The sequence below is a fragment of the Lynx rufus genome, unplaced genomic scaffold, assembly GCF_022079265.1.
Source record: "Lynx rufus isolate CCGP_SWC_20201006 ecotype Redwood Valley unplaced genomic scaffold, mLynRuf1.p SCAF_15, whole genome shotgun sequence".
NCBI classification, from domain to species: domain Eukaryota; kingdom Metazoa; phylum Chordata; class Mammalia; order Carnivora; family Felidae; genus Lynx; species Lynx rufus.
In genome coordinates, this window is record NW_025814829.1 from 8411229 (window position 1) to 8435026 (window position 23798).

Below are 23798 nucleotides of genomic sequence, written 5' to 3' on the forward strand. Positions count from 1 at the left end.
TTGTAAGTGGGGAGAGAAGTTAAACTAACGTGAAATCTACAGAACCCAAGTTGCTTGAATCTACTCTGTGCCCTTTCCAATGAACCAGTCCTGTTTTTCCCTTGCTTCTTGGTGGGAGAGGTTACCTAGGGAATTTCACCCAGCATGATTTCTCACTGCTGCGCTTTTCCCTCAACTGTAGTCATCTTTGCTGTCTTCTTACCATACCTCCTTTAATTTGGTTGAAAGTGCCACAATCCCTATTAGTCTTACTTTATTATAATCACTTGCTATTCTAAAACTTCTCAGCAATTAAACAGTTTTCACTGAGAGCTTATTTTGTGATCTTGAAGTTTATATGGGTATCTCTGTTCTTTTCTGTACTGTAAACTTTGATAATCAGAGACCTTAGACACTACTTGTTTGGAATCCCCTAAAGACAACTCATATTTCAAATAGCACACATACTGAATATAATATTTTATACTATTTTAACTTTTGGACACTATCAGTATTTTTCTCATTGCATTGTGTAAACCTATTTACTGTATTAATTAACTTAAAAGGTTACCTCAGATTTTTGTCAGTTCTCTTAATGTGTTTTGAGTCTATTTTGGAGATTTGAAAAAGAAAATCCATGATTTTTGAATGTTAAAGCCATTAAATCAGAACAAAAGATAAATTTTTATTATAGATAAATATAGCACAGTTTTAAAAATGCTTGAGAGTTAAAGTCAATCTTGTTTGATTTTTAAAATGTTTTTAATATACTTTTTGAAATACTTCTTAGCAAAATAGCATACCTTTATATAATTTGTCCAGCTTTTGAATATAATTTTCCATACTTTGAGAAGAGATCAAATGATGGTAATACAGTTTGGAAATCCTGGGAGGAAAAAGATCAAAGATTACCACAGAGACCTTACTTTGTATTGTTATTATTATTATTATTATTATTATTATTTCATTGTAATTTATATTATATTACACTTTTAGATAGCTATTTATTTATTTATTTATTTTTAAATTTTTTTAACGTTTATTTATTTTTGAGACAGAGACAGAGCATGAACGGGGGAGGGTCAGAGAGAGAGGGAGACACAGAATCTGAAACAGGCTTCAGGCTCTGAGTGGTCAGCACAGAGCCCGACGCAGGGCTCGAACTCATGGACCACGAGATCATGACCTGAGCCGAAGTCGGACGCTTAACCGACTGAGCCACACAGGCGCCCCTTAGATAGCTATTTAACTGCACTTCACATTTCCTGTCATATCCTCAAATCAGACAAAATTAACAGATAATTGTTATCAGTTGAAAGCCAGAGGTACAGAAGTTTCCTTAAACACATAGCTTGTCATAGTCATGGGTGGCACTATTAAGAACCTCTGAGTGACGCAAAGACCACACCTAGTCACCTATCTTAAAGGAGCTTACAATCTAAATTTTATTACCTTGACCTATAAGTCCCCCCACATAGTTGTACTTTTGGGTCCTTTTCGGACATGACTTCTTTTCCTCTACATTCCCCCTCTTTTGACCCTCTTTAGCAACACTTGTTTACGGAACACATTTCTTTCCAGTCCTTATAGTTACAGACGCCTCCACCTAGACAGCTTTATCTCCACTTATTTCCGTGGCTCATTCCCTCCTTTTATCACATCTCTGTTCACAGAGGCCTTCCCAGACTACCTGTATATATAAAATAGCACTCCTAAAACGTTCTATTGTCTTAACTGGCTCTATTTTCTTAATTGCCGCTCCAGGAGATTGAATATTTATTTATTTTGTGTCCCACATGAGATTATAAGCTTCATAGGAATCGGTGCTTTGTTTGGTAAGAAATAGTTGTTGACTGAATGAATGACATGGGAAAGGTGATATAGCCAAATACTCATAACAGAGGGCAGACTGTGGTAAGTACCATAGCATTGATTCAAATGAATGCTAAAGGAGTTTAGAGGGGAAAAATCATTTTTTTTTTTTTTACTCAGTACCCAGAGAAGCAGCATTTGAGTGATACAAATGGATGCTCTTCATGCATGTTAAAAAGGCACAATAAGAGGTAAAGTACTAAATCAACAGTGAATGCTATCGATAAATGGTCAGACTATAAAAAAATATATGTGTCTCCTTGTAAAGGAGGCCTATACTTAATGGAGATGATTTGGGATAGTTTTCTTTTTCTTTTTCTCTTTTTTTTTTTTTTTTTAAAGATTTTTTTTTTCAACGTTTATTTATTTTTGGGACAGAGAGAGACAGAGCATGAACGGGGGAGGGGCAGAGAGAGAGGGAGACACAGAATCGGAAACAGGCTCCAGGCTCCGAGCCATCAGCCCAGAGCCTGACGCGGGGCTCGAACTCACGGACCGCGAGATCGTGACCTGGCTGAAGTCGGGCGCTTAACCAACTGCGCCACCCAGGCGCCCCTTTTTGTTTTTTTTTAAGAAAAACTTGGAAACAAGGACCTTTGCCCTGAGCCCACCTCTTACAGAGTTCATCCATTACAAACACACAAAACATACATGTACTGAAGAACATGTGAGTATCTTTGCCACTAGGGACCTGGCTCTCTCTTCCGGCTAGAGCTCTTAACCCTAATTCTCTGCTTTTAGGACCAACGTTATCCAGGCCCCAGGGAGAAGCCCCACACCTGTTGCTCTGTGTTAGTGAAACAAAGTGACAGAGCCCAAGGGACATGAAGGCAGTTATGCTTTAACAGACGCTGCTTTTGAGTATGAAGAGAATTTAAGCGACAGAAACACTTAGATAAAAAACTAATTAATTTGAAAAAAATAGCAAAAATGCAACAAAACTTTATATAATCAAGTACTATTTTCCTGTGGTGCCCAATATCCATATTCTTGCTTTCTTTTTAGTTCAAATTGTGATTCTAGAGGTACTCAGGAATCAACACGGTATTTGCAAGGGTTGCCAATGACACAGTAGGAGCATTTTGCAGTAGTAAATAATTCATATTACTCTTAAATTTGAATGTATGGAAGTTAGGCATATGTATGAAGCATAGTAGTGATTTTTTATGTAGGCACACAGAAATCTACAACTGTGAAGAGTTTTCTTTTTAAAGTTTCTTTTTATTTTTTAAATTTTATTTATTTTATTTATCTATTTTATTTTATTTATGTTGAGAGAGAGAGAGTCGGGGAGGGGCAGAGAGAGAGAAAGACAGAGAATCCCAAGCAGGCTCGGTACTGTTGACACAGAGCCCTACACAGGGCTTGATCTCATGTACCGTGAGATCACGATCTGAGCCGAAATCGAGTTGAATGCTTAACCATCTGAGCCACCCTGGCGTCCCAAGTGTTTTCTTTTTATAAATACACATGGCAATTTATGTTTCAAAAAACTAAATGAGAGATTAAAGGAAGATGGAGGCGTAGGAGGACTCTGGGCTCACCTCGTCCTGCCGATCGCTTAGATTCCACCCCCATCTGCCTAAATAACCCCCAAACCACCAGAAGACTAGCAGAATGGACTCTCCAGAGCCAAGGTAGACAAGAGGCTCACGGAAGAGGGTAGGCAGGGTGGAGACGCGGTGTGCGCTACACAGTCCTGCGGGAGGGAGCCCGGGCGGTGGAGGGGCAGCCCACCTGGCAAGGCAGAGCCCCCGAGTCTGGTTTGCAAAAGCGGAGGGGCCGGACTCCATGAGTTCTGACAGCCAGTGGGACTTAACATCTGGAGTGTTAAAAGTCAACAGCTCTGCTCTCGGAGAGCACGGAGGGCAAAGGGACGTGGGGAGGGAGAGTTGTTGAGCCCCTGAAGACAGAGCTCAGTTCAGTGGGGGAACAAAGGCGCTGGCTAGCGCCATCTCCCTCTCCCATCCCCAAGCCGAAATTCCAAAGGGGACCAGTTCCTGTCACCGAACTTGCTTGCACGGTGCAAATGCCCGTGGATTCTGTGGCTCCATCCCTCTGACTGGCCTGCCTCCCTCCCTGTGCTGCGGGGCTCCTCCCGCAGGGGACCACCGACAGCAAAGGGAGTTAAGCCTGCCCCTCCTGCCCCTATGCTTACCTTGCAGATCCACCCTAGCTAATACGCCCTTGGCCAGATCTCATCGAAGCAGCACCACAAGCCTGGCAGTGTGCAGGCAGCCCAGACAGGGGCCACACCACTCCACAGTGAGTCCTGCCACTAGGAGAGAGGAAGATAAGGTACACACAAGTTTGACTGTGGCCCCAGCAGTGGGCTGGGGGCAGACATCAGGTCTGACTGCAGCCCCGCCTACCAACACAAGTTACTCTGGACAGCACAGGGGACATGCCCTGCAGTTTGGAGCTACAGCAGGGACTACCCAAAATGATGAAATGGAAGAATTCTCCTCAAAAGAAACTCCACGAAGTAGGGACAGCTAATGAATTGATCAAAAATGATTTAAGCAATATAACGGAACAAGAATTTAGAATAATAGCATAAAATTAATTGCTGAGCTTGAAAAAAGGATAGAGGATAGCAGAGAATCTATTGCTACAGAGATCAAGGGACTAAGAAATAGTCATGAGGAACTAAAAAATGCTATAAATGAGCTGCAAAATAAAATGGAGGCGACCACAGCTCAGATTGAAGAGGCAGAGGAGAGAATAGATGAATTAGAAGATAAAATTATGGAAAAAGAGGAATCTGAGAAAAAGAGAGATAAAAAAATTCAGGAGTATGAGGGGAGAAGTAGAGAACTAAGTGATGCAATCAAATGGAACAATATCCGTATAATAGGAATTTGAAAAGAGGAAGAGAGAGAGAAAGGGGCTGGAGGTGTACTTGAACAAATCATAGCTGAGAACTTCCCTGATCTGGGGAAGGAAACAGGCATTGAAATCCAAGAGGCACAGAGATCTCCCTTCAGATATAACTTGAATCGATTTTCTGCACAACATACCATAGTGAAACTGGCAAAATACAAGGATAAAGAGAAAATTCTGAAAGCAGCTAGGGATAAACAGGCTCTAACTTACAAAAGTAGAAACATAAGAGTAGTAACAGACCTATCTACTGAAACTTGGTAGGCCAGAAAGGAATGGCAGGAAATCTTCAATGTGATGAACAGAAAAAACATGCAGCCTAGAATCCTTTATCCAGCAAGCCTGTCATTCAGAATAGAAGGAGAGATAAAGATAAAGGTTTTCCCAAACAAACAAAAACTGAAGGAATTCGTCACCACTAAACCAGCCCTACAAGAGATCCTAAGGGGGATTCTGTGAGTGAAATGTTGCAAGGACCACAAAGTACCAGATACATCCCTATAAGCATGAAACCTACAGACATCACAGTGACTCTAAACCCATACCTTTCAATAATAACACTGAATGTAAATGGACTAAATGCTCCAACCAAGAGACATAGGGTATCAGAATGGATTAAAAAAACAAGACCTATCTATTTGCTGTCTACAAGAGACTCATTTTAGGCCTGAGGACACCTTCAGATTGAAAGTGAGGGGATGGAGAACTATCTATCATGCTACTGGAAGTCAAAAGAAAGCTGGAGTGGCCATACTTATATCAGACAAACTAGACTTTAAATTAAAGGTTGTAACAAAAGATGAAGAAGGGCATTATATAATAATTACAGGGTCTATCCATCAGGAACAGCTAACAATTATAAATGTCTATGCCCCAAATACGGAAGCCCCTAAACATATAAAACAATTAATCACAAACATAAGCAACCTTATTGATAAGAATGTGGTAATTGCAGGGGACTTTAATACCCCACCTACAACAATGGATAGATCATCTAGACACAGGATCAATAAAGAAACAAGGGCCCTGAATGATACATTGGATCAGTTGGACATGACAGATATATTTAGAACTCTGCATCCCAAAGCAACAGAATATACTTTCTTCTCGAGTGCACATGGAACATTCTTCAAGATAGATCACATACTGGGTGATCACAAGGTCACAAACAGCCCTGCATAAGTATAAAAGAATTGAGATCATACCATGCACACTTTCAGACCACAATGCTATGAAACTTGAAATCAACCACAGGAAAAAGTCTGGAAAACCTCCAAAAACATGGAGGTTAAAGAACACCCTATTAAAGAATGAATGGGTCAACCAGGCAACTAGAGAAGAAATTAAAGGATATATAGAAACAAATGAAAATGAAAATACAACAATCCAAACTCTTTGGGATGCAGCAAAGGCAGTCCTGAGAGGAAAATACATTGCAATCCAGGCCTATCGCAAGAAACAAGAAAAATCCCCAATACAAAATCTAACAGCACACCTAAAGGAACTAGAAGCAGAAGAGCAAAGACACCCCAAACCCAGCAGAAGAAAAATAAGTAATAAAGATCAGAGCAGAAATAAACTATATAGAATCTAAAAAACTTTTAGAGCAGATCAATGAAACCAAGAGTTGTTTTTTTTGAAAAAAATAAACAAAATTGATAAACCTCTAGCCAGGCTTCTCAAAAAGAAAAGGGAGATGACCCAAATAGATAAAATCATGAATGAAAATGGAATTATTACAACCAATTCCTCAGAAATACAAGCAATTATCAGAGAATACTATGAAAAATTATATGCCAACACACTGGACAACCTAGAAGAAATGGACAAATTCCTAAGCACACACACACTTCCAAAACTCAAACAGGAAGAAATAGAAAACTTGAACAGACCCATAACCAGTGAAGAAATTGAATCAGTTATCAAAAATCTCCCAAGCATAAGAGTCCAGGACCAGATGGCTTCCCTGGGGAATTCTACCAAACATTTAAAGCAGAGATAATACCTATCCTTCTCAAGCTGTTCCAAAAAATAGAAAGGGAAGGAAAACTTCCAGACTCATTCTATGAAGCCAGCATTTCTTTGATTCCGAAACAAGAAAGAGACCCAGGGAAAAAAGAGAACTACAGGCCAATATCCCTGATGAATATGCATGCAAATCGAATTCAACAGCATATAAAAAGTGTTATTCACCATGATCAAGTGGGATTCATTCCTGGGCTGCAGGGCTAGTTCAACATTCACCAATCAATCAACATGATACACCACATTAACAAAAGAAAAGATAAGAACCATATGATCCTGTCAATCGATGCAGAAAAAGCATTTGACAAAATTCAGCATCCTTTCTTAATAAAAACCCTCGAGAAAGTCGGGATAGAAAGAACATACTTAAACATCATGAAAGCCATTTATGAAAAGCTTGCAGCTAATATTGTCCTCAGTGGGGAAAAACTGAGAGCTTTCCCCCTGAGATCAGGAACATGACAGGGATGTCCACTCTCACTGCTGTTATTTAACATAGTGTTGGAAGTTCTAGCATCAGCAGACAACAAAAGGAAATCAAAGGCATCAAAATTGGCAAAGATGAAGTCAAGCTTTCACTTTTTGCAGATGACGTGATATTATACATGGAATAGACTCCACCAAAAGTATGCTAGAACTGATACATGAATTCAGCAAAGTCATAGGATACAAAATTAATGTACAGAAATCAGTTGCATTCTTATACACTAATAATGAAGCAACAGAAAGACAAATAAAGAAATTGATCTCATTCACAATTGCACCAAGAATCATAAAATACCTATGAATAAACCTAACCAAAGATGTAAAAGATCTGTATGCTGAAAACTATAGAAAGGTTATAAAGGAGATTGAAGAAGATACAAAGAAATGGAAAAACATTCCATGCTTATGGATTGGAAGAATAAATAGTGTTAAAATGTCAATACTACCCAAAGCTATCTGCACATTCAATGCAATCCCAATCAAAATTGCACCAGCATTCTTCTCAAAGCTAGAGCAAGCAATCCTAAAATTTGTATGGAACCACAAAAGGCCCCGAATAGCCAAAGTAATTTTGAAGAAGAAAACCAAAGCAGGAGGCATCACAATCCCAGACTTTAGCCTCTACTACAAAGCTGTAATCATCAAGACAGCATGGTATTGGCACAAAAACAGACACTTAGACCAATGGAATAGAATAGAGACTCCAGAATTGGACCCACAAAAGTATGGCCAACTAATCTTCGACAAAGCAAGAAAGAATATCCAATGGAAAAAAGACAGGGTCTTAAACAAATGGTGCTGGGAGAACTGGACAGCAACATGTAGAAGAATGAAACTAGATCACTTTCTTACACCATTCACAAAAATAAACACAAAATGGATGAAGGACCTGAATGTGAGACAGGAAACCATCAAAATCCTAGAGAAGAAAGCAGAAAAAAACCTCTCTGACCTGAGCCACAGCAATTTCTTACTTGACACATCTCCAAAGGCGAAGGAATTAAAAGCAAAAATGAACTATTGGGACCTCATGAAGATAAAAAGCTTCTGCACTGCAAAGGAAACAATCAACAAAACTAAAAGGCAACCGACAGAATGGGAAAAGATATTTGCAAACGACATATTGGACACAGGGCTAGTATCCAAAATCTATAAAGAACTCACCAAACTCCACACCCGAAAAACAAATAATCCAGTGAAGAAATGGGCAGGAAACATGAATAGACACTTTTCTAAAGAAGACATCCAGATGGCCAACAGGAACATGAAAAGATGCTCAACGTCACTCCTCATCAGGGAAATACAAATCAAAACCACAATGAGATATCACCTCACGCCAGTCAGAGTGGCTAAAATGAACAAATCAGGAGGCTATAGATGCTGGAGAGGATGTGGAGAAACGGGAACCCTCTTGCACTGTTGGTGGGAATGCAAACTGGGTGGGTGCAGCCACTCTGGAAAACAGTCTGGAGGTTCCTCAAAAAATTAAAAATAGATTTACCCTAATGACCCAGCAATAGCGCTGCTAGGAATTTACCCAACGGTTACAGGAGTGCTGATGCATAGGGGCACTTGTACCCCAATGTTTATAGCAGAACTTTCAACAATAGCCAAATGATGGAAAGAACCTAAATGTCCATCAACTGATGAATGGATAAAGAAATTGTGGTTTATATATACAATGGAATACTACTTGGCAATGAGAATGAATGAAATATGGCCTTTTGTAGCAATGTGGATGGAACTGGAGAGCGTTATGCTAAGCGAAATAAGTCATACAGAGAAAGACAGATAGCATATGTTTTCATTCTTATGTGGATCCTGAGAAAGTTAACAGAAAACCGTGGGGGAGGGGAAGGGGAAAAAAAAAAAAACTTAGGGAGGGAGGCAAACCATAAGAGACTCTTAAAAACTGAGAATAAAATGGGAGTGGGAGGGAGGGGAAAGTGGGTGATGGGCATTGAGGAGGGCACCTGTTGGGATGAACACTGGGTGTTGTATGGAAACCAATCTGACAATAAATTTCATTTAAAAAATAATAAAATAAAAATAAAAATAAAAATAAACTAAATGAAAAAGTTAATTTTATTATTTTAGTTTAAACTTTTGATATTTATTAATTATATTTATCCCTCATTTTGATATAATAGATAATTCTGAATTAAATGAACTCATTTGATATAATAGATAATTCTGAATTAAAATAACTCATTTTTAACGTGGTAAGGTCCTTTCCCTAAGGAAAGAAAAAAAAATACCTCAAGGCAACCTGACTATACACATATGTGACAACTTCCCTCACAACCTTGTACCATGAGACCACTTAATCAGACTACATGTTTGTGTGTTACCATATATGGAGACAAAGAAGTAAAAAATGTATTTAAAAAACTACACCACGTGGTGATCGGGGCTCAGTTCTTTGGTAAGAACCCAACTGAGTGCTGCAGGCAGGAATAAAGTTGCTTCCTGGAAAGAAAAGCCTCGGTGTCAGGACTCTCTGTGTATGAATCCTGCTACATTAAAACATGGAAATAAGTTAAAATTTTTGTTTTTTACACTTACTTTAATCTATACTTGATAAAAATGTATTCAAACTGTATATGTTTTAAATAGATTTATATTTTCTGGGGCGTCTGGGTGGCTCAGTTGGTTAAGCGTCTGACCCTTGGTTTTGGTTCAGGTCATGATCTCATGGTTTCATGAGTTCGAGCCCCATGTCGGGCTCTGTGCTGACACTGAGGAGTCTGCTTGGAGCCCTCTGTCTCCCTGTCTCTCTGCCCCTCCCTCATGTGTGCGGTCTCTGTCTCTCTCAAAATAAATAAATAAACTTTACAAAGTCTTAAATAGATTCACATTTTCTTTTAAAATCCAGTTTATATCATCATTAATAATGTAATAATAATTAGATCAAAATCTTTGTTCTAAAAATGTAATTAAATAAAAAAGGGGTGCCCAGGTGGCTCACTGGGTTAAACATCCAACTTTGGCTCATGATCTCATGGTTTGTGGGTTTAAGCTCCACATCAGACTCTGTGCTGACAACTCAGAGCCTGGAGCCTGTTTTGGATTCTATGTCTCTCTCTCTCTCTCTGCCCCTCCCCCACTCATACTCTGTGTCTCTGTCTCTCTCTCTCTCAAAAATAAACAAACATTAAAAAAATTAAAAGCAGAAACAAAATAAAAATAAAATTAGATAAAAAAATAAAAATATAATTAATGACTCTGCTGAAATAAATATAAGAAAATAAATTATATGCACTACATAATTATGTATAACTTATGTCTTTTATCACTCACCCAAATATTACAGACCCACCAATAGATAACCGAGTCATGGTAACAATTATTAAATCCTCGTCTTTGATATTTTGCCAACTTTTGGTCTTAATTTTACGTGGAGCTCTTGGTGCTCTGGCCTTGTGCTCTATAAAAGTTAGAGGTGGGCATACTCTTCACATGCTTGCAGACCTATTCAGCTGACCTCCACCCTCCTCTTCTCCAGACACAGAATGCTCTTCCTCCAAAGGCCTCACTTTCCAACCTTTCAAAATCATCTTTGCATCTGTCTTTATGAACCACTTTCATAGTCTGAACACCTGTCTAGAGGTAGCAGTTTCCCAAACTGATAAAAAATGGAAATGGTGTAGTCTGAGGTTTCTTTATCTCTTACATCTCAGGTAGTTCTCCACATTTGACCAAAGTATTCTAGTGCTGATTAGGCTTCCTTTGTACTAACGCTTTCCCTTATTATGCAGGTAATTTTTTGTTTCTGTCAGTAATATCCCTAAGAATGTTCCATTGTTTTATTTTATTTTTTACCGAGGGGAGTTTTTGTTTGGTTATTTTCTTTAAACCCTGTTACCCTGGACCCCGTCTAATCACTGACTTTTGACAATGGTGGTGTGACATAGTACAAAGGGCTCTGGCCTGGCTTTGGGGCCACTGATTCATTTGTCAAACATGTGCTGGGCCCCACACCAAGCTCTAGCCTACCCAGAACCATGTGGGAATCCCTGCATTACCATTTACTAGTGTTCTCAGCTTGGATGAGGTCTTCAATCTACTTGAATTTGTTTACTCATCTGGACTCTGGTTTCTGAGTCCAATATGTAAAAAAGAATTTGGAAGTCATCACTCCCATCACATCACGACAGGAAAAAGTTGAACAGATTTTAAGTCAATTGTTCTTGGATCCATAAGCAAACTGAGGTCACAGGGCAAACTTCCTCCTTGAAAATGGGAGGGACAGGCAGATACAGAGGATCACAACTTATTGGGAGGAGAAGTTCGGGAAGAGAAGCGCACTGAAGACAATACCCCACGAACACCTTCAACTGTAATTGACAAATTGTTGGTGGCTCAGTGTAGACTAATTGATAGTTAAGAATTCTGAAGGGTCCTGTAATAGGAGGGCTCCTGTGCTGTCCTGAGATTTACCCCTAGGAGGTCTACCCGGTTCTCACTGTGAACTAACTCTTGCTTCCAGCAGAGGGGAAGGGTTAAAGTAGCCATTTATGAATATTCCCAGAGCGCTCTGGTCTCTTTAACAAGTCCTATCCTAAGTGAAACTATTTTACCGGCCTGGGGGATCATCAAAGCCTGACCAATCTGAGGGAAGAGAAATACCCAACTAAGGGTCACTAAAAGACTGAGACCTAATCATAGGACTATAGAACATTTCCCCTCCCACAACTTACCACCACCTCATTAGGCTCCTGTATGAAAGCAGGGGATCACAGCCAAAATCATTACAAGCCTGAGACCCTATTTAAAGAGTCTCTAAGTACATTCAAATAAAACAATGAAGAAAAGAAAAAGGACACTGAAGAAAATTTTAACTCTGATACCACAGCTATAGCAAACAGTAAATAGCCTAATTCCTTGGCAGAAAACATAAAAGCTCATATTAAGACCTATGCACTTTAGTTCTTTTTACTTAATATACCATGACTAGTGTCTAACAAAAATTTAAAACTCATGCTAAAAGGCAAGCAATAACAAAAACACCCAAAAAAACCCAAATCTGAAGACACAAGCCAAACATCAGAAACAGACTCAGATATGCAGGAATTTTGTAATTATAAGGCTAGGGATTTCACTATGACTAATAATAAGCTAAAGGTGCTGATGTAAAGAGTGGGCCACATGCAAGGACACATAGGTAATGTAAGCAGAGAGACAAAAACTATAAAAAAAGAACCCGAGGAAATACTAAAATTCAAAAACACTGTAATTGAAATAAAGAATGGCTCTGATGGATTCATCAGTAAACTGGACACAGATGAGGAAAGAATCAGTGAGCTTGAAGACAGGTCAGTAGAAACTTACAAAACTGAAATTCAAAAAGAAAAGAGAATGAAAAAGTGAAATAGAACGTGCAAGATATCGAAGAGGTTCACAAGAACTCATCACATTAGGTTTAATGTATGCATACTGGGAATTTCAGAAGACATAGAAAAAGGAACAGAAAAGAACATTTCAAGTAATAATGGTTAAAAACTTTCCTAAATTGATGACAGACATGAAACTAGATTCAGAAAGCTGAGAGATCATGGAAAATTTACACTTAATCATGTTATACTCAAACCGCAGAAAACCAAATACAAAGAGAAAAATCTTGGGGTGCCTGGGTGGCTCAGTCAGTTGAGCATCTGACTTTGTCTCAGGTTATGATCTCGCAGTCCATAAGTTTGAGCCCCGCATCGGGCTCTGTGGTGACAGCTCGGAGCCTGGAGCCTGCTTCGGATTCTGTGTCTCCCTCTCTCTGACCCTCCCCTGTTCATGCTCTGTGTCTCTCTGTCTCAGAAATAAATAAACATTAAAAAAAAAAAAAAGAGAAAAATCTTGAAAGAATCCAAATGGTAAAAAACCACCTTACATACAGAAGATCAAGTTTAAGAATGACATTGAACTTCTCTTCAGAAACCATGCAAGCAAGAAGACAGTGGAGTAAAAGGTGTTGAAAGAAAATAACCAACACCTACATTCTGTATCCAGAATTAGCCTTCATGTAAAGGAGAAACAAAGACTTGCAGACAGACACATATTTTGATGACTAATGAAGAACTCTGTCACAGGCACAGCTACTTTGCAAGAAAAGCAGTTTCTTTTCTAAAAAAAGAAAACTTTGAAGTTTTCAGAGAGAAGGAAAATGATACAGGTTACAAATGGGGAGCATTAGATATGAAATAAATGAAGGTAAAATGAAACCTTTTGTTTTCATTTTTCTTAATTACCTTTCAGGTACCATCTTGTTCAAAATAATAACAAAAATATAATCCGTGATTATAGGTTATAGATGAGGTAAATGAATGACCACAGTGTTGTAAGGGAAGGCAGGGAGGAAGGGATTGGAAATAATCTGCTATAAGGTAGACAAACTATGTAGGAAGCAGTATAGTGTTATTTGAAAGTGGACTTTGATTGGTCATAAATGTATATTCCAAACTCCAGAGCAAACACTAAAAAAATTTTTGGAAAGAAGTATAATTGATAAGCTAAGAGAAGAGAGAAAATGGAATCATATAAAATGCTGAATAAAACCAGAGAAGCCTGAAAGAGTGGAAAGCAAAAACAGAAACAAAAAATGAAGAATGTAATTGATGAGAACAATGTAATTGATGGAAAACAGTTACAGATACAGTAGATATTAATCTAACTATATTAACAGTCACTTTATGTGAAGAGTCTAAATGCATCAATGAAAGGCAAAGACTGTGAACAAAAAAACAACTTTATTTATTTATTTATTTATTTATTTATTTATTTATTTATTATTAGAGAGAGTGAGAGCACACACAAGCAGGGGAGAGGAGCTGAGGGGGAGAGAGAGAGAGAGAGAGAGAGAGAGAGAGAGAGAGAGAGAGAATATTAAGCAGGCTCCATGCTCAGCACAGAGCCTGAGGCAGGGCTTGATCTCACAATGCTGGTATCATGACCTAAGTCGAAATCAGTAGTCAGACACTCAACCAACTGAGCCACCCAGGCGCCCCTAGACCCATTTTAAATAACAAATACAAACAGACTAAAAGTAAAGGTATAGAAAAGATATACCATGCTAACATTAATCAAAAGAAAGCTGGAGTAATGATACTATAGACTTGAGAGTAAGGAAATCATCAGGGATAAAGACAGGTATTTCATGATAAAGGGGTCAATTCTCAAAGAAGACATAACAATCCTTAATGTGTATGTGCCTAGCAACAGAGCATCAAAATACATGAAGCAAAAGAGACAGAAGTGCAAGGAGAATTAGTCACTGTAGTAGTCACCTCTTTCTAAGAAACTGACAGAGCCACCAGGCAGAAAATCAGTAAGTCTATATTTGAAAAGAACAGCTATCAATCAGCTCTGTCTAACTGACATTTATAAGACTACTGTACCCAACAGCCAACATATGCTATTTAAAAAAAAACATGTTTATTATTATTATTTTTTTTTTTGAGAGAGAGAGAGAGAGAGAGAGAGAGAGAGAGCATGAGCAGGGGAGGGGCAGACAGAGGGAGACACAAAATCTGAAGCAGGCTCCGAGGTCAGAGCTGTCAACACAGAGCCCATCGTGAGGCCCAAACTCACCAAACCATGAGACCATGACCTGTGCTGAAGTCAGACACTTAACTGACTGAGCCACCCCGGCATCCCCAGTCAACATATTCTTAAGCTCACATGGATCATTCACCAAGACAGACCACATTCAAGGCTATAAATGTATGTCAACAAATTTAAAAGAGTAAGTGTCATACAAAGTATACTGTAATATCGCAATGGAATTAAACTGGAAATGAATAACAGAAAGATAACTGAAAAATCCCCAAATATTTGGGGATTGAACAAAATACTTCTAAATACATGTAGGTCCAAGAAGAAACATCAAGAGAAATAAAAAAAAAATATTTCAAATTAAATGACAATTAAAATACAATTTATCAAAATTTGTAGGATGCAGCAAAAAGAGTCCCTAGAGGGAAATTTATAGCATTGAATGTATATAGCAGAAATGAAGAGAAATCTAAAACCACTAATTTGAGACTCCACTTTAGAAAACTGGAAAAGAAGAAATTAAATTGAAAGTAAGCTGAAGTAAATAAAATCAGAGCAGGTATCAATGAAATTGAAAACAAGAAATCAATAGAGAAAATCAACAAAACCAAAAGCCAGTTCTCTGAAAAGATCAATAAAATTGATAAACACCTAGCAGGCTAAGAATAAAAAGAAAGAGAAGACACAGATTACTAATATCAGAAATGAAAGAGGGATCATCCCAACTGACCCCACAGACATCAAAAGGATGATAAAGGAATATTATGAACAACTCTATCATCAAAAATTTAATGACTTAGGTGAAATGGACCAACTTCTTGAAAGACACAATTTACTACAACTCACACAAGGAGAAATAGCCTATCTGAATCAACCTATATCTATTTTTAATAATTTTTTTAATGTTTATTTATTTTTGAGAGAGACAGAGTGCGAGCAGGGTGTGGGGGCAGAGAGAGAGGGAGACGGAATCCGAAGCAGAATCCAGGCTCTGAGATGTCAGCACAGAGCCCAACACGGGGCTTGAACCCATGAGCTGTGAGATCATGACCTGAGCCAAGTCGGATGCCCAACTGACTGAGCCACCCAGTGGTGCCCCAAGGCCTATATCTATTTTAAAAATTCAATCAATAATTGATCATCTTCCAAAACAGGCCCAGATGATTTCACTGGTGAATTCTACCCAACAAGGAAGATATGATACCAATTCTCTTTAAATTATTCCAGAAAATAATAGCACATTCTGCTTCATCAGCTATAAAAGGGAGCTGCTGTGAGGATTAACCAGGATAAAACCCCCAGCACTTAGCACTAGTATTTTCTTCCCCTTTTCCTTCAATGGTAAAATGCTATTCATATTCTGCCCACCAGGTTATTTTAAAACTCAAATTAAATAAACTCCATTGACACCTATGAGAGACTAATTATGGGGCAATAAAGCAGCAAAGTGGGACTCAAAAATTTTTATCATTATCCACCATCAGTAAAAATATTTTTGAGCAAGCACTCTTTAATATACACCTAATTATCTGTTTTAAATTCTACATGTATCATACTGTGATATTAAAATGTAAACAGGTATATAAATGAGGTAAAACTAAATATAAGTAGAAATTCTAACTTTTCCTTCCTTCAGTCCTGGGGATCTTCTCGTGTACTTAATTTTGGACTCCTCTGATACGATGAGTGAAGCATTACCTGATCCTGTGTTCTAATCTCACCTTTGCCTTCCGGTAACATTTGAGCCCCTGCAGTGTATAGGTACTATGCTAGTTAGCTTCCAGCTGATGGTAAGCAAAACCTGGAGGCCTCACAGGCCAGGGGGAGAGTCGGACAATAGGCCCAATTTACAACTGTGTAGATAAATAAGCATCGACTCTTCAAGTACCTACGCTCTATATCCCCTAAAGAAAATTTTTCACAAATTCTTTATCGTTCTTATTTTTAAATTTAAACCTCCAAATTCTTCCTCATCCCTAGTCAACCAATAACTGCCACCTCGGGTATAGGAAAAGATGAATGTGTCATTCAGACAGCTTTGGTTTTGGTAAATACCTGGTGCTGCTTCTCGTTTGTTTCAACTTCGCCTCTGATACATAGAACAGGCCACCCTGCCGTGGGAGGCCCTTTATGAGTTCAAGAAGACTGCCTGCACAACACTCAGGCAGTGTCACTTTTTAAATGGAGGGTGGGGGACTGCTTTCCTGAAAAATAACCTCATCAAGAAAAACACTGGGGATAGTAATTCTAAATCCTGCCATAGCCTTCGCTTGCCAAAGCAGACAGCTTTTGCTATTAGGATGCCCGGCCAAACACAAATAATCCACTGCTAAAATGAGCTCCTTGGGACAATTTAGGAGTCTTTGGAAGTGAACGGCTCTTTGAGCTGGAATGCAGCCCAGGTCCATTTTCAAACCCAAGTCAAAATGACAAAGAGCAAATTTCCTGGGCCACTCACCCCCTAAGTGTAAGATTGCTTTAGGTTGGCAGCTGGGCTGTTTATCTAGTTATTTAAGGCTTTTCACCAGGTACTCACAACTGAGTCCTTAAACAACCAGCTTGAATGTTGGGAAACAGGACAGGGCCGATACACCACAGCAAACACCTCTGGGATTGGATGGAAATCAAAGGCTAAGCGCATACTCTTCAGCTTAAAATACTTTTTAAAATATTCAGCTCTAAAGCATTGCAAAGATTTTTCTCTTAGATCTTAAAAGAGAGAGAGAGAGAGAGAGAGAGAGAGAGAGAGAGAGAGAGAGAGAGACAGTGGCAAGAACTTTTACCAGAATACTAAATACTATTTTAACTGAAAATACCTCCCAAATGAGACCACAGTTAAGTCTAGCTCGCACTTGGGCTCTTCCATAGTCTTCAAACGAGAGTTCATAGGCAGGTTGAAAAGATATCTTGGCATTATTCCTGCACAATTAAACTTTGCTCTCATTACATGTGGAAGATTCTGTGATGGCATGAGCATTTCTACGGTTTTGAGAAAATATGGTTACAAGTTGCAGGAGTTCTCGTCTTCTCCCTGTTCACTCTGCATTTTCAGGAAAGCATCCTAAAGGGTTCTCTATTATTTGTGTTCTTCTGAATCCCAAAGCTTTAGGATTTATCATGTACTCTTCCAATTAAACCATTTGTGTATGCTCTCAAGGGACCCCTTTTTAGCGGACACTGAGTTCAGGATGCACTGTTCAGTCTGAACGTGAAAAGGACATCAGGTTCATTTGTATATTACATTATGCTTTGAGTATCACTGATGGTATTTGTAAGTGTTGTTTGGAAACTTTCTTGGGACTTGTATTCTGAGGCAATATTGCTTTGGAGCCAAACTTCTTGGGTTTGAAATCCAGCTTCATTCTTAAGAGCTCTGTGACCCTGGAAAACTAGCGTAACCTCTGCAGTTCCTGTTTCCTCATTTGAAAGAGATGAAATAACCTGAAAATAATACTTTACTCATAGTGCTGTTGCAATGATTACAAGAGTTCATACATATAAAGCATTTAAAACCATGCCTGGCATACAGCAGATACTTCATAAATGTTTGCTATTTTCAAACTAAGAAACTCTCAGGTGCCTTTAATTTGAAGGATGAAGGCAAGAGTTTTGAATGAATATTCCTAAATAGTTGCTTATTCAAAGGTCATTTATATTTGACTTTGGTATACACGTTCCTACTTTTATTTCAATGTGAGTACATCTGAATTCTAACATTGCATATTTGAGTTTCTATTGATTCTCTTTCCATTTTTATATATCTTTCTTCTTACTAGATTTATCTGCTATCGTTTTATCTGTTTTAGAAAATATTTATTTATTTTTGGGAGAGTGCAAGACGGGGGAGGGATGGAGAGAGGGGGACAGAGGATAGGAAGCGGGCTGGGTGCTGACAGGCTGTCAGCACCGAGCCCAGTGTGGGACTCGAACGGAACGCATGAACTGCGAGATCATGACCTGAGCCGAAGTTGGACGCTCAACCGACTGGGCCACCCAGGTGCCTCTTATCTGTTTTCTTTTATTTAGTTCATACTCCTCCTCCATCTTTATAGTCTTGGTTATAAATGCACAGGCAGGAGGGTCGCCTGGGTGGCTCAGTCGGTTAAGTGTCCAACTTAAGCTCAGGTCATGATCTCGCTGTTCACAAGTTGGAGCCCCACATCAGGCTCTGTGCTGACAGCTCAGAGCCTGGAGGCTGCTTCGGATTCTGTGTCTCCCTCTCTCTCTGCCCCTGCCCTGCCCTGCCTGCTGTCTCTGCCTTTGTCTCTCTCAAAAATAAACACACATTAAAAAAAAATGAAAAATAAATAAATAAATAAATAAATGCACAAGCAGGAAATGGGTGGCCAGACATGCAAAGTGAAGGATAAACAATGAAGTTTCTTGTTTGACCAGTTCATTGTGTTATGGTGGATATGTATTATGGCCATAATAAAAGAGATATAGGATATAAAGATATATCAGAAGGAATAGATCTAGATATAGAAATATATTTGTACAGCCTTATCTGTTTACTTTCAACTAAAAACAGTAAAAATGTCATCTAAATAAGAGTCATTGAAATGGAACATCCAAGTAGATACAATGCTATAGTTAGAATGATCTGTAGCCTTTCAGTTCGTTTTGTGACAAAGCTAACGATACTGGGGTAAGAGGTTCCCGGAGCATTACTTTCATATCCAATGACAGCGCATCTTAAATAGACAGAATGCTGTATGAAACTGGCACTAACAGGGAAGTTTGGGCTTGTATACGGTTAGTGTACTGGAAAATGTGCTGCAAAAACGCTCAGAGATAATGTCGGAGTGGCTAAAGGCAAAACCACACAGAGTGGGAAGAGCAACTGAAACGAGGATTGTGACCTTCCTAAATACTATGTGTTTCTCAGTAGGAAAGAAACTGTATGCCTCTAGGTGATTTGGCACTTCAAGACACTTCTCGAGAGGGGAAAGAACTAAATAGACTGCTCACACTCTTCTCACTCTTCCCCAGGGCTTAGCACACTGTATCATACGACACAGGGGCTTGGTCAGTATTATGTGGCTGAAGGAATGACTGATGAAAAAACAGATGTAGCCTTCGGGAAACCACAAATCTGCTCAAAGTTTGGGCCTTTTGGTATAGCACCTCCTTATCCTCTCATTCAACCCTGTCACTCTAGAAGCCAAGAAGATGGAAACTGCATGCCCTTTCTCCATCACCAAGAGAGTCCTCCTAAAGTCCACTCCACACTCGGGAACCTTTCCTTTTCCAACTAGCAGATGCTATATCCAGGTTCCTCTGTACCACCAGTAACCTGAGTCTAAAAGTATTTGGGGGAGAGACAGAGAAATCAGGAGAGGTAGGAGAGTGTGTGTGTGTGTGTGTGTGTGTGTGTGTGTGTGTGTGTGAGAGAGAGAGAGAGAGAGAGAGATTGAGAAAAGAAGAAGAAGAAGAAGAAGAAGAAGAAGAAGAAAGAAGAAGAAGAAGAGGAGGAGGAGGAAAAGGAGAGAGAATAAAGTAGGGAGAAAGTGAGTAACAGATATTCATCTATGGGCTCTATGGAAAATGAAGGGGGTGTGTTTGTCTTGTACATTACATCACCAGTACATCGCCTGTCCAGTCAGGACTCAATAAATCCTGGTTGAATGGAAATACAGGACTTCTCATTGTGGCCATGTTTTGCAAAGATGATAATGCCCAGATTCACCAGTCAAGAGGCTATAGCAATGTATTCAATGGTGACTTCTTTATAAGAATGCTAATCATTGATCATCACTATTCAGAGTCCTTATTTGCAAATTTACTAAAATTTATTTGTAACCTCCTAATCAATGCTCACAGTGCTTTCACTCACCCACAGATATAAGCAGAGTGGCAAAAAAGCAGTGACCTGATGCACACATCCCAGCTGAGGCCTGCTTTCTCATTTCAGATCTTATGCTGTAAACAAGTGTCCTTTTGTGTTCTAATTTTAGTGACACCTTTTTCACCTTTTTGTTGGTGATTTCACCATTTAAAATGGACCCCAAGGACAGGGCGGCATTGCGGTCTAGTGTTCCTAAGTGGAAGAAGGCTACTATGTTCCTTAGGGAGAAAAGATGTTAGATAACTTGCATTCAGGTATGAGTTCTAGTGCTGTTAGCCTGGAGTTAGGTGCTAATGAATCAACAATATATATTAAATAAGCTTAAACAGAAACACACACAAATCAGTGGTTATATATTGGTCAGTTGACAAAAATGTTGACCGCAGGTTCTCAGGAACCTAACCCTGTATTCTTCTTAGGAGCAGTGGTTCAGTATTCGCTGATTCAGTATTCACACTGACTTTATGGAACATAACCACTTCAAATGCAAGAATCCCCCGTATGCCTATTGCACAGTAAAGCTATATCATGGTGCACTCACTGTCCAACAGACTTGTATACTCTACAAAATATTACAGATACATGCATCCTAGGACACAAGTTACACTGAATGAACAAACGAATGAATGAGAACACAAATAAAAATATGAACTAAGGGATTCACAGTATTGTTTACTATTCTTCACAGGGTAAGTTGTAAATAACTTTTCATGAACACTAACCATATATCAATTATAACTTGACATTTTGGTTTTATGAAAAGGTTTTCATTTCAGTATAATTTCACTGAGATTAAAAATCAAGTATAGGGGCGCCTGGGTGGCGCAGTCGGTTAAGCGTCCGACTTCAGCCAGGTCACGATCTCGCGGTCCGTGAGTTCGAGCCCCGCGTCAGGCTCTGGGCTGATGGCTCAGAGCCTGGAGCCTGGTTTCCGATTCTGTGTCTCCCTCTCTCTCTGCCCCTCCCCCGTTCATGCTCTGTCTCTCTCTGTCCCAAAAATAAATAAACGCTGAAAAAAAAAAAAAATTTAAAAATCAAGTATAAATGAAGCTTTAATGAATAATTCTCATGACCCTCTACTGAACCTAGATCTTCATATTATCAACAGGAGTTATTGTATTTATTTAATTTCTTTCTGCTCTTTTTAAGTAATTCATTTCATTTATTCACTCACTCTTTCTTCTTTCTTTCTTTCTTTTTTCTTTTCTCTCTTTCTCTTTCTTTCTTTCTTTCTTTCTTTGGCCAAGTGCTGCTCTAGGCAGTGAGGATATAGCAATGAATACGTCAGGCAAACATTCCTATCCTCATGAAACTTAAATTTCTAGTAACCAGAGACAGACAATAAGCAAATAAATCAGTTGGATAATAATACATGCTGTGAAGGAAAATGAGGCAGAGTAGGGAGAAGGGCTTGGAATTTCAAATCGAGTGGTCAGGAAAGACTATTCTCATGTGACATTTGAGAACTAACTTGAATGAAATGAGAGTGTAAACTAAGAGCATTACTACAACCACCAAATTTGTCACTACAACATTAGTGTCATTTCAAGTAACCAAAACCCACTAAGCTATCCTAAAAAAGATCGATTTATCTGCTCTAAGATTTTTGGAGGGCAACATTTTCTGATGTCTGAAACCTATTAGTGCATTTGGCATTAGCAGTGCAGAATGTAGGTGAGCATCAAGCAAGTTTTGTGATGGGACTTATTATTATATCTTGGTTAGCTGGAGGGGAGGCCTCTGAGTAACTTATCTTCGTTGCCTTTTCTCTGGAGGCAGTGTGAAAGGGGCACCGTGGCCTTGTTGTATATGAACAGAGCTCCATTCATCACTTCTTCAACAGGCACTGCCATGGCTTAATGCTATCATCACACAACATGCATTGACACCTTCCCAGCTCCCCACGAAGAGGTGTTCAGTGAATGGGGCCTAGCCCATAATTTCTAATTCCCACTGGTGCATTTACATCCCTTAAGTAGCACTGCCCAAGAGAGACATTTGGAGAAATAAAGAGGACTATTAATAATGGTTACTTCTTTCTTTCATTCGACCACAAATGGTGTCTAATGTCAAAAAGTAATTAGCCAGAAAAAATATTCACATAGAAATAGTACTTGATGCATTATCTGGATAAGTGGCAGCTGGAGAATTTTTTTTTATAACAATAACTTTTGTCAGGGTTAGGTTTTGGGTTTTTGTTTTTGTTTTCTTTCCTTTTTTGATTATGGGCTCCAGTGAGAAAAAGTGATCCTCCTCCCAAGGAAGTAACAGATGCACTTTCCCTCCACTTTCCTTGAAACTGTTCACATCTAAGTTTTTGTGATGGGAGTTATTATTATTTCTTGGTTAGCTGGAGGGGAGGCCTCTGCCTAACATATCTTGTTCATTTTCTAATTACCTCTTGAAAATGCAAACACCCCTGAAACAATAAACTGGCAAATTTAAAAGGTGTAGCTAACTAAAATGAAGGGCAATTTTCTACTTATTTTAATGGCTTTAAAAGTGTAAATCTTACCCTTGGAATCAACTAGTCATCACATCTTAAAATAAAAGTAATATGACCTTGCTTTCAGAAAAGCCAGTTTATCTCCTTCTGTATACCATTTTCATCAAACAATGTTTCTTACTTGTTGGTTTACTCTTTTGGTCTGAGAATGTGTGTGATAATGTGCGGCATAAAAATCAAGAAATTAGTCTCACGGCAGGGAGTCTGCTAACAACACCATTTTAATCTTATCCTTCAAGCAGTGGCAGAAAACATATTAATTGCAGTTTAATTTGTGCAACAAATATTTCATTTTAATTATCCTTGATTTTTGTCAAGCTATAAAAATGTCAATGGTTCTGACACCATTTTTTTACAAGTTTTTTAAATGAAAGAATTAAAACCAAGTGCCGTTTCTGAAAGAAATTATGAAAGATTTCTAATTACTGCTTATGTTTTTGAAAAATTGCTAATCTAGTAGTCCCAAAATAACATCTGGGAACATGTGAACTTGAAGGTTTATTACTCAATGTTTATAATTCTTAATAATATACACGCATCATTAATATAATGGAATTCTCACAGGAAGGTTTTTTTTTTTTGTAATTATAGGCTATATCAATAACTGTCATTGAATGGTATGTTTTCTTTATAAAAATGTTTTTGTTAATTCCTCTC

At 38.7% G+C, this 23798-nt stretch overlaps 1 protein-coding gene across 1 annotated transcript in view; it reads right to left on the reverse strand.

The window, feature by feature from the left end:
• Positions 1–784: 784 nt before the first annotated feature.
• Positions 785–23798, reverse strand: part of SPATA17 (spermatogenesis associated 17) — a 198833-nt gene continuing 175819 nt past the window's right edge. The window contains exon 10 of the mRNA XM_047077214.1: positions 785–865. Coding sequence (XP_046933170.1) covers positions 785–865 — 81 coding nt within the window. The remainder of the gene's footprint in view (positions 866–23798) is intronic.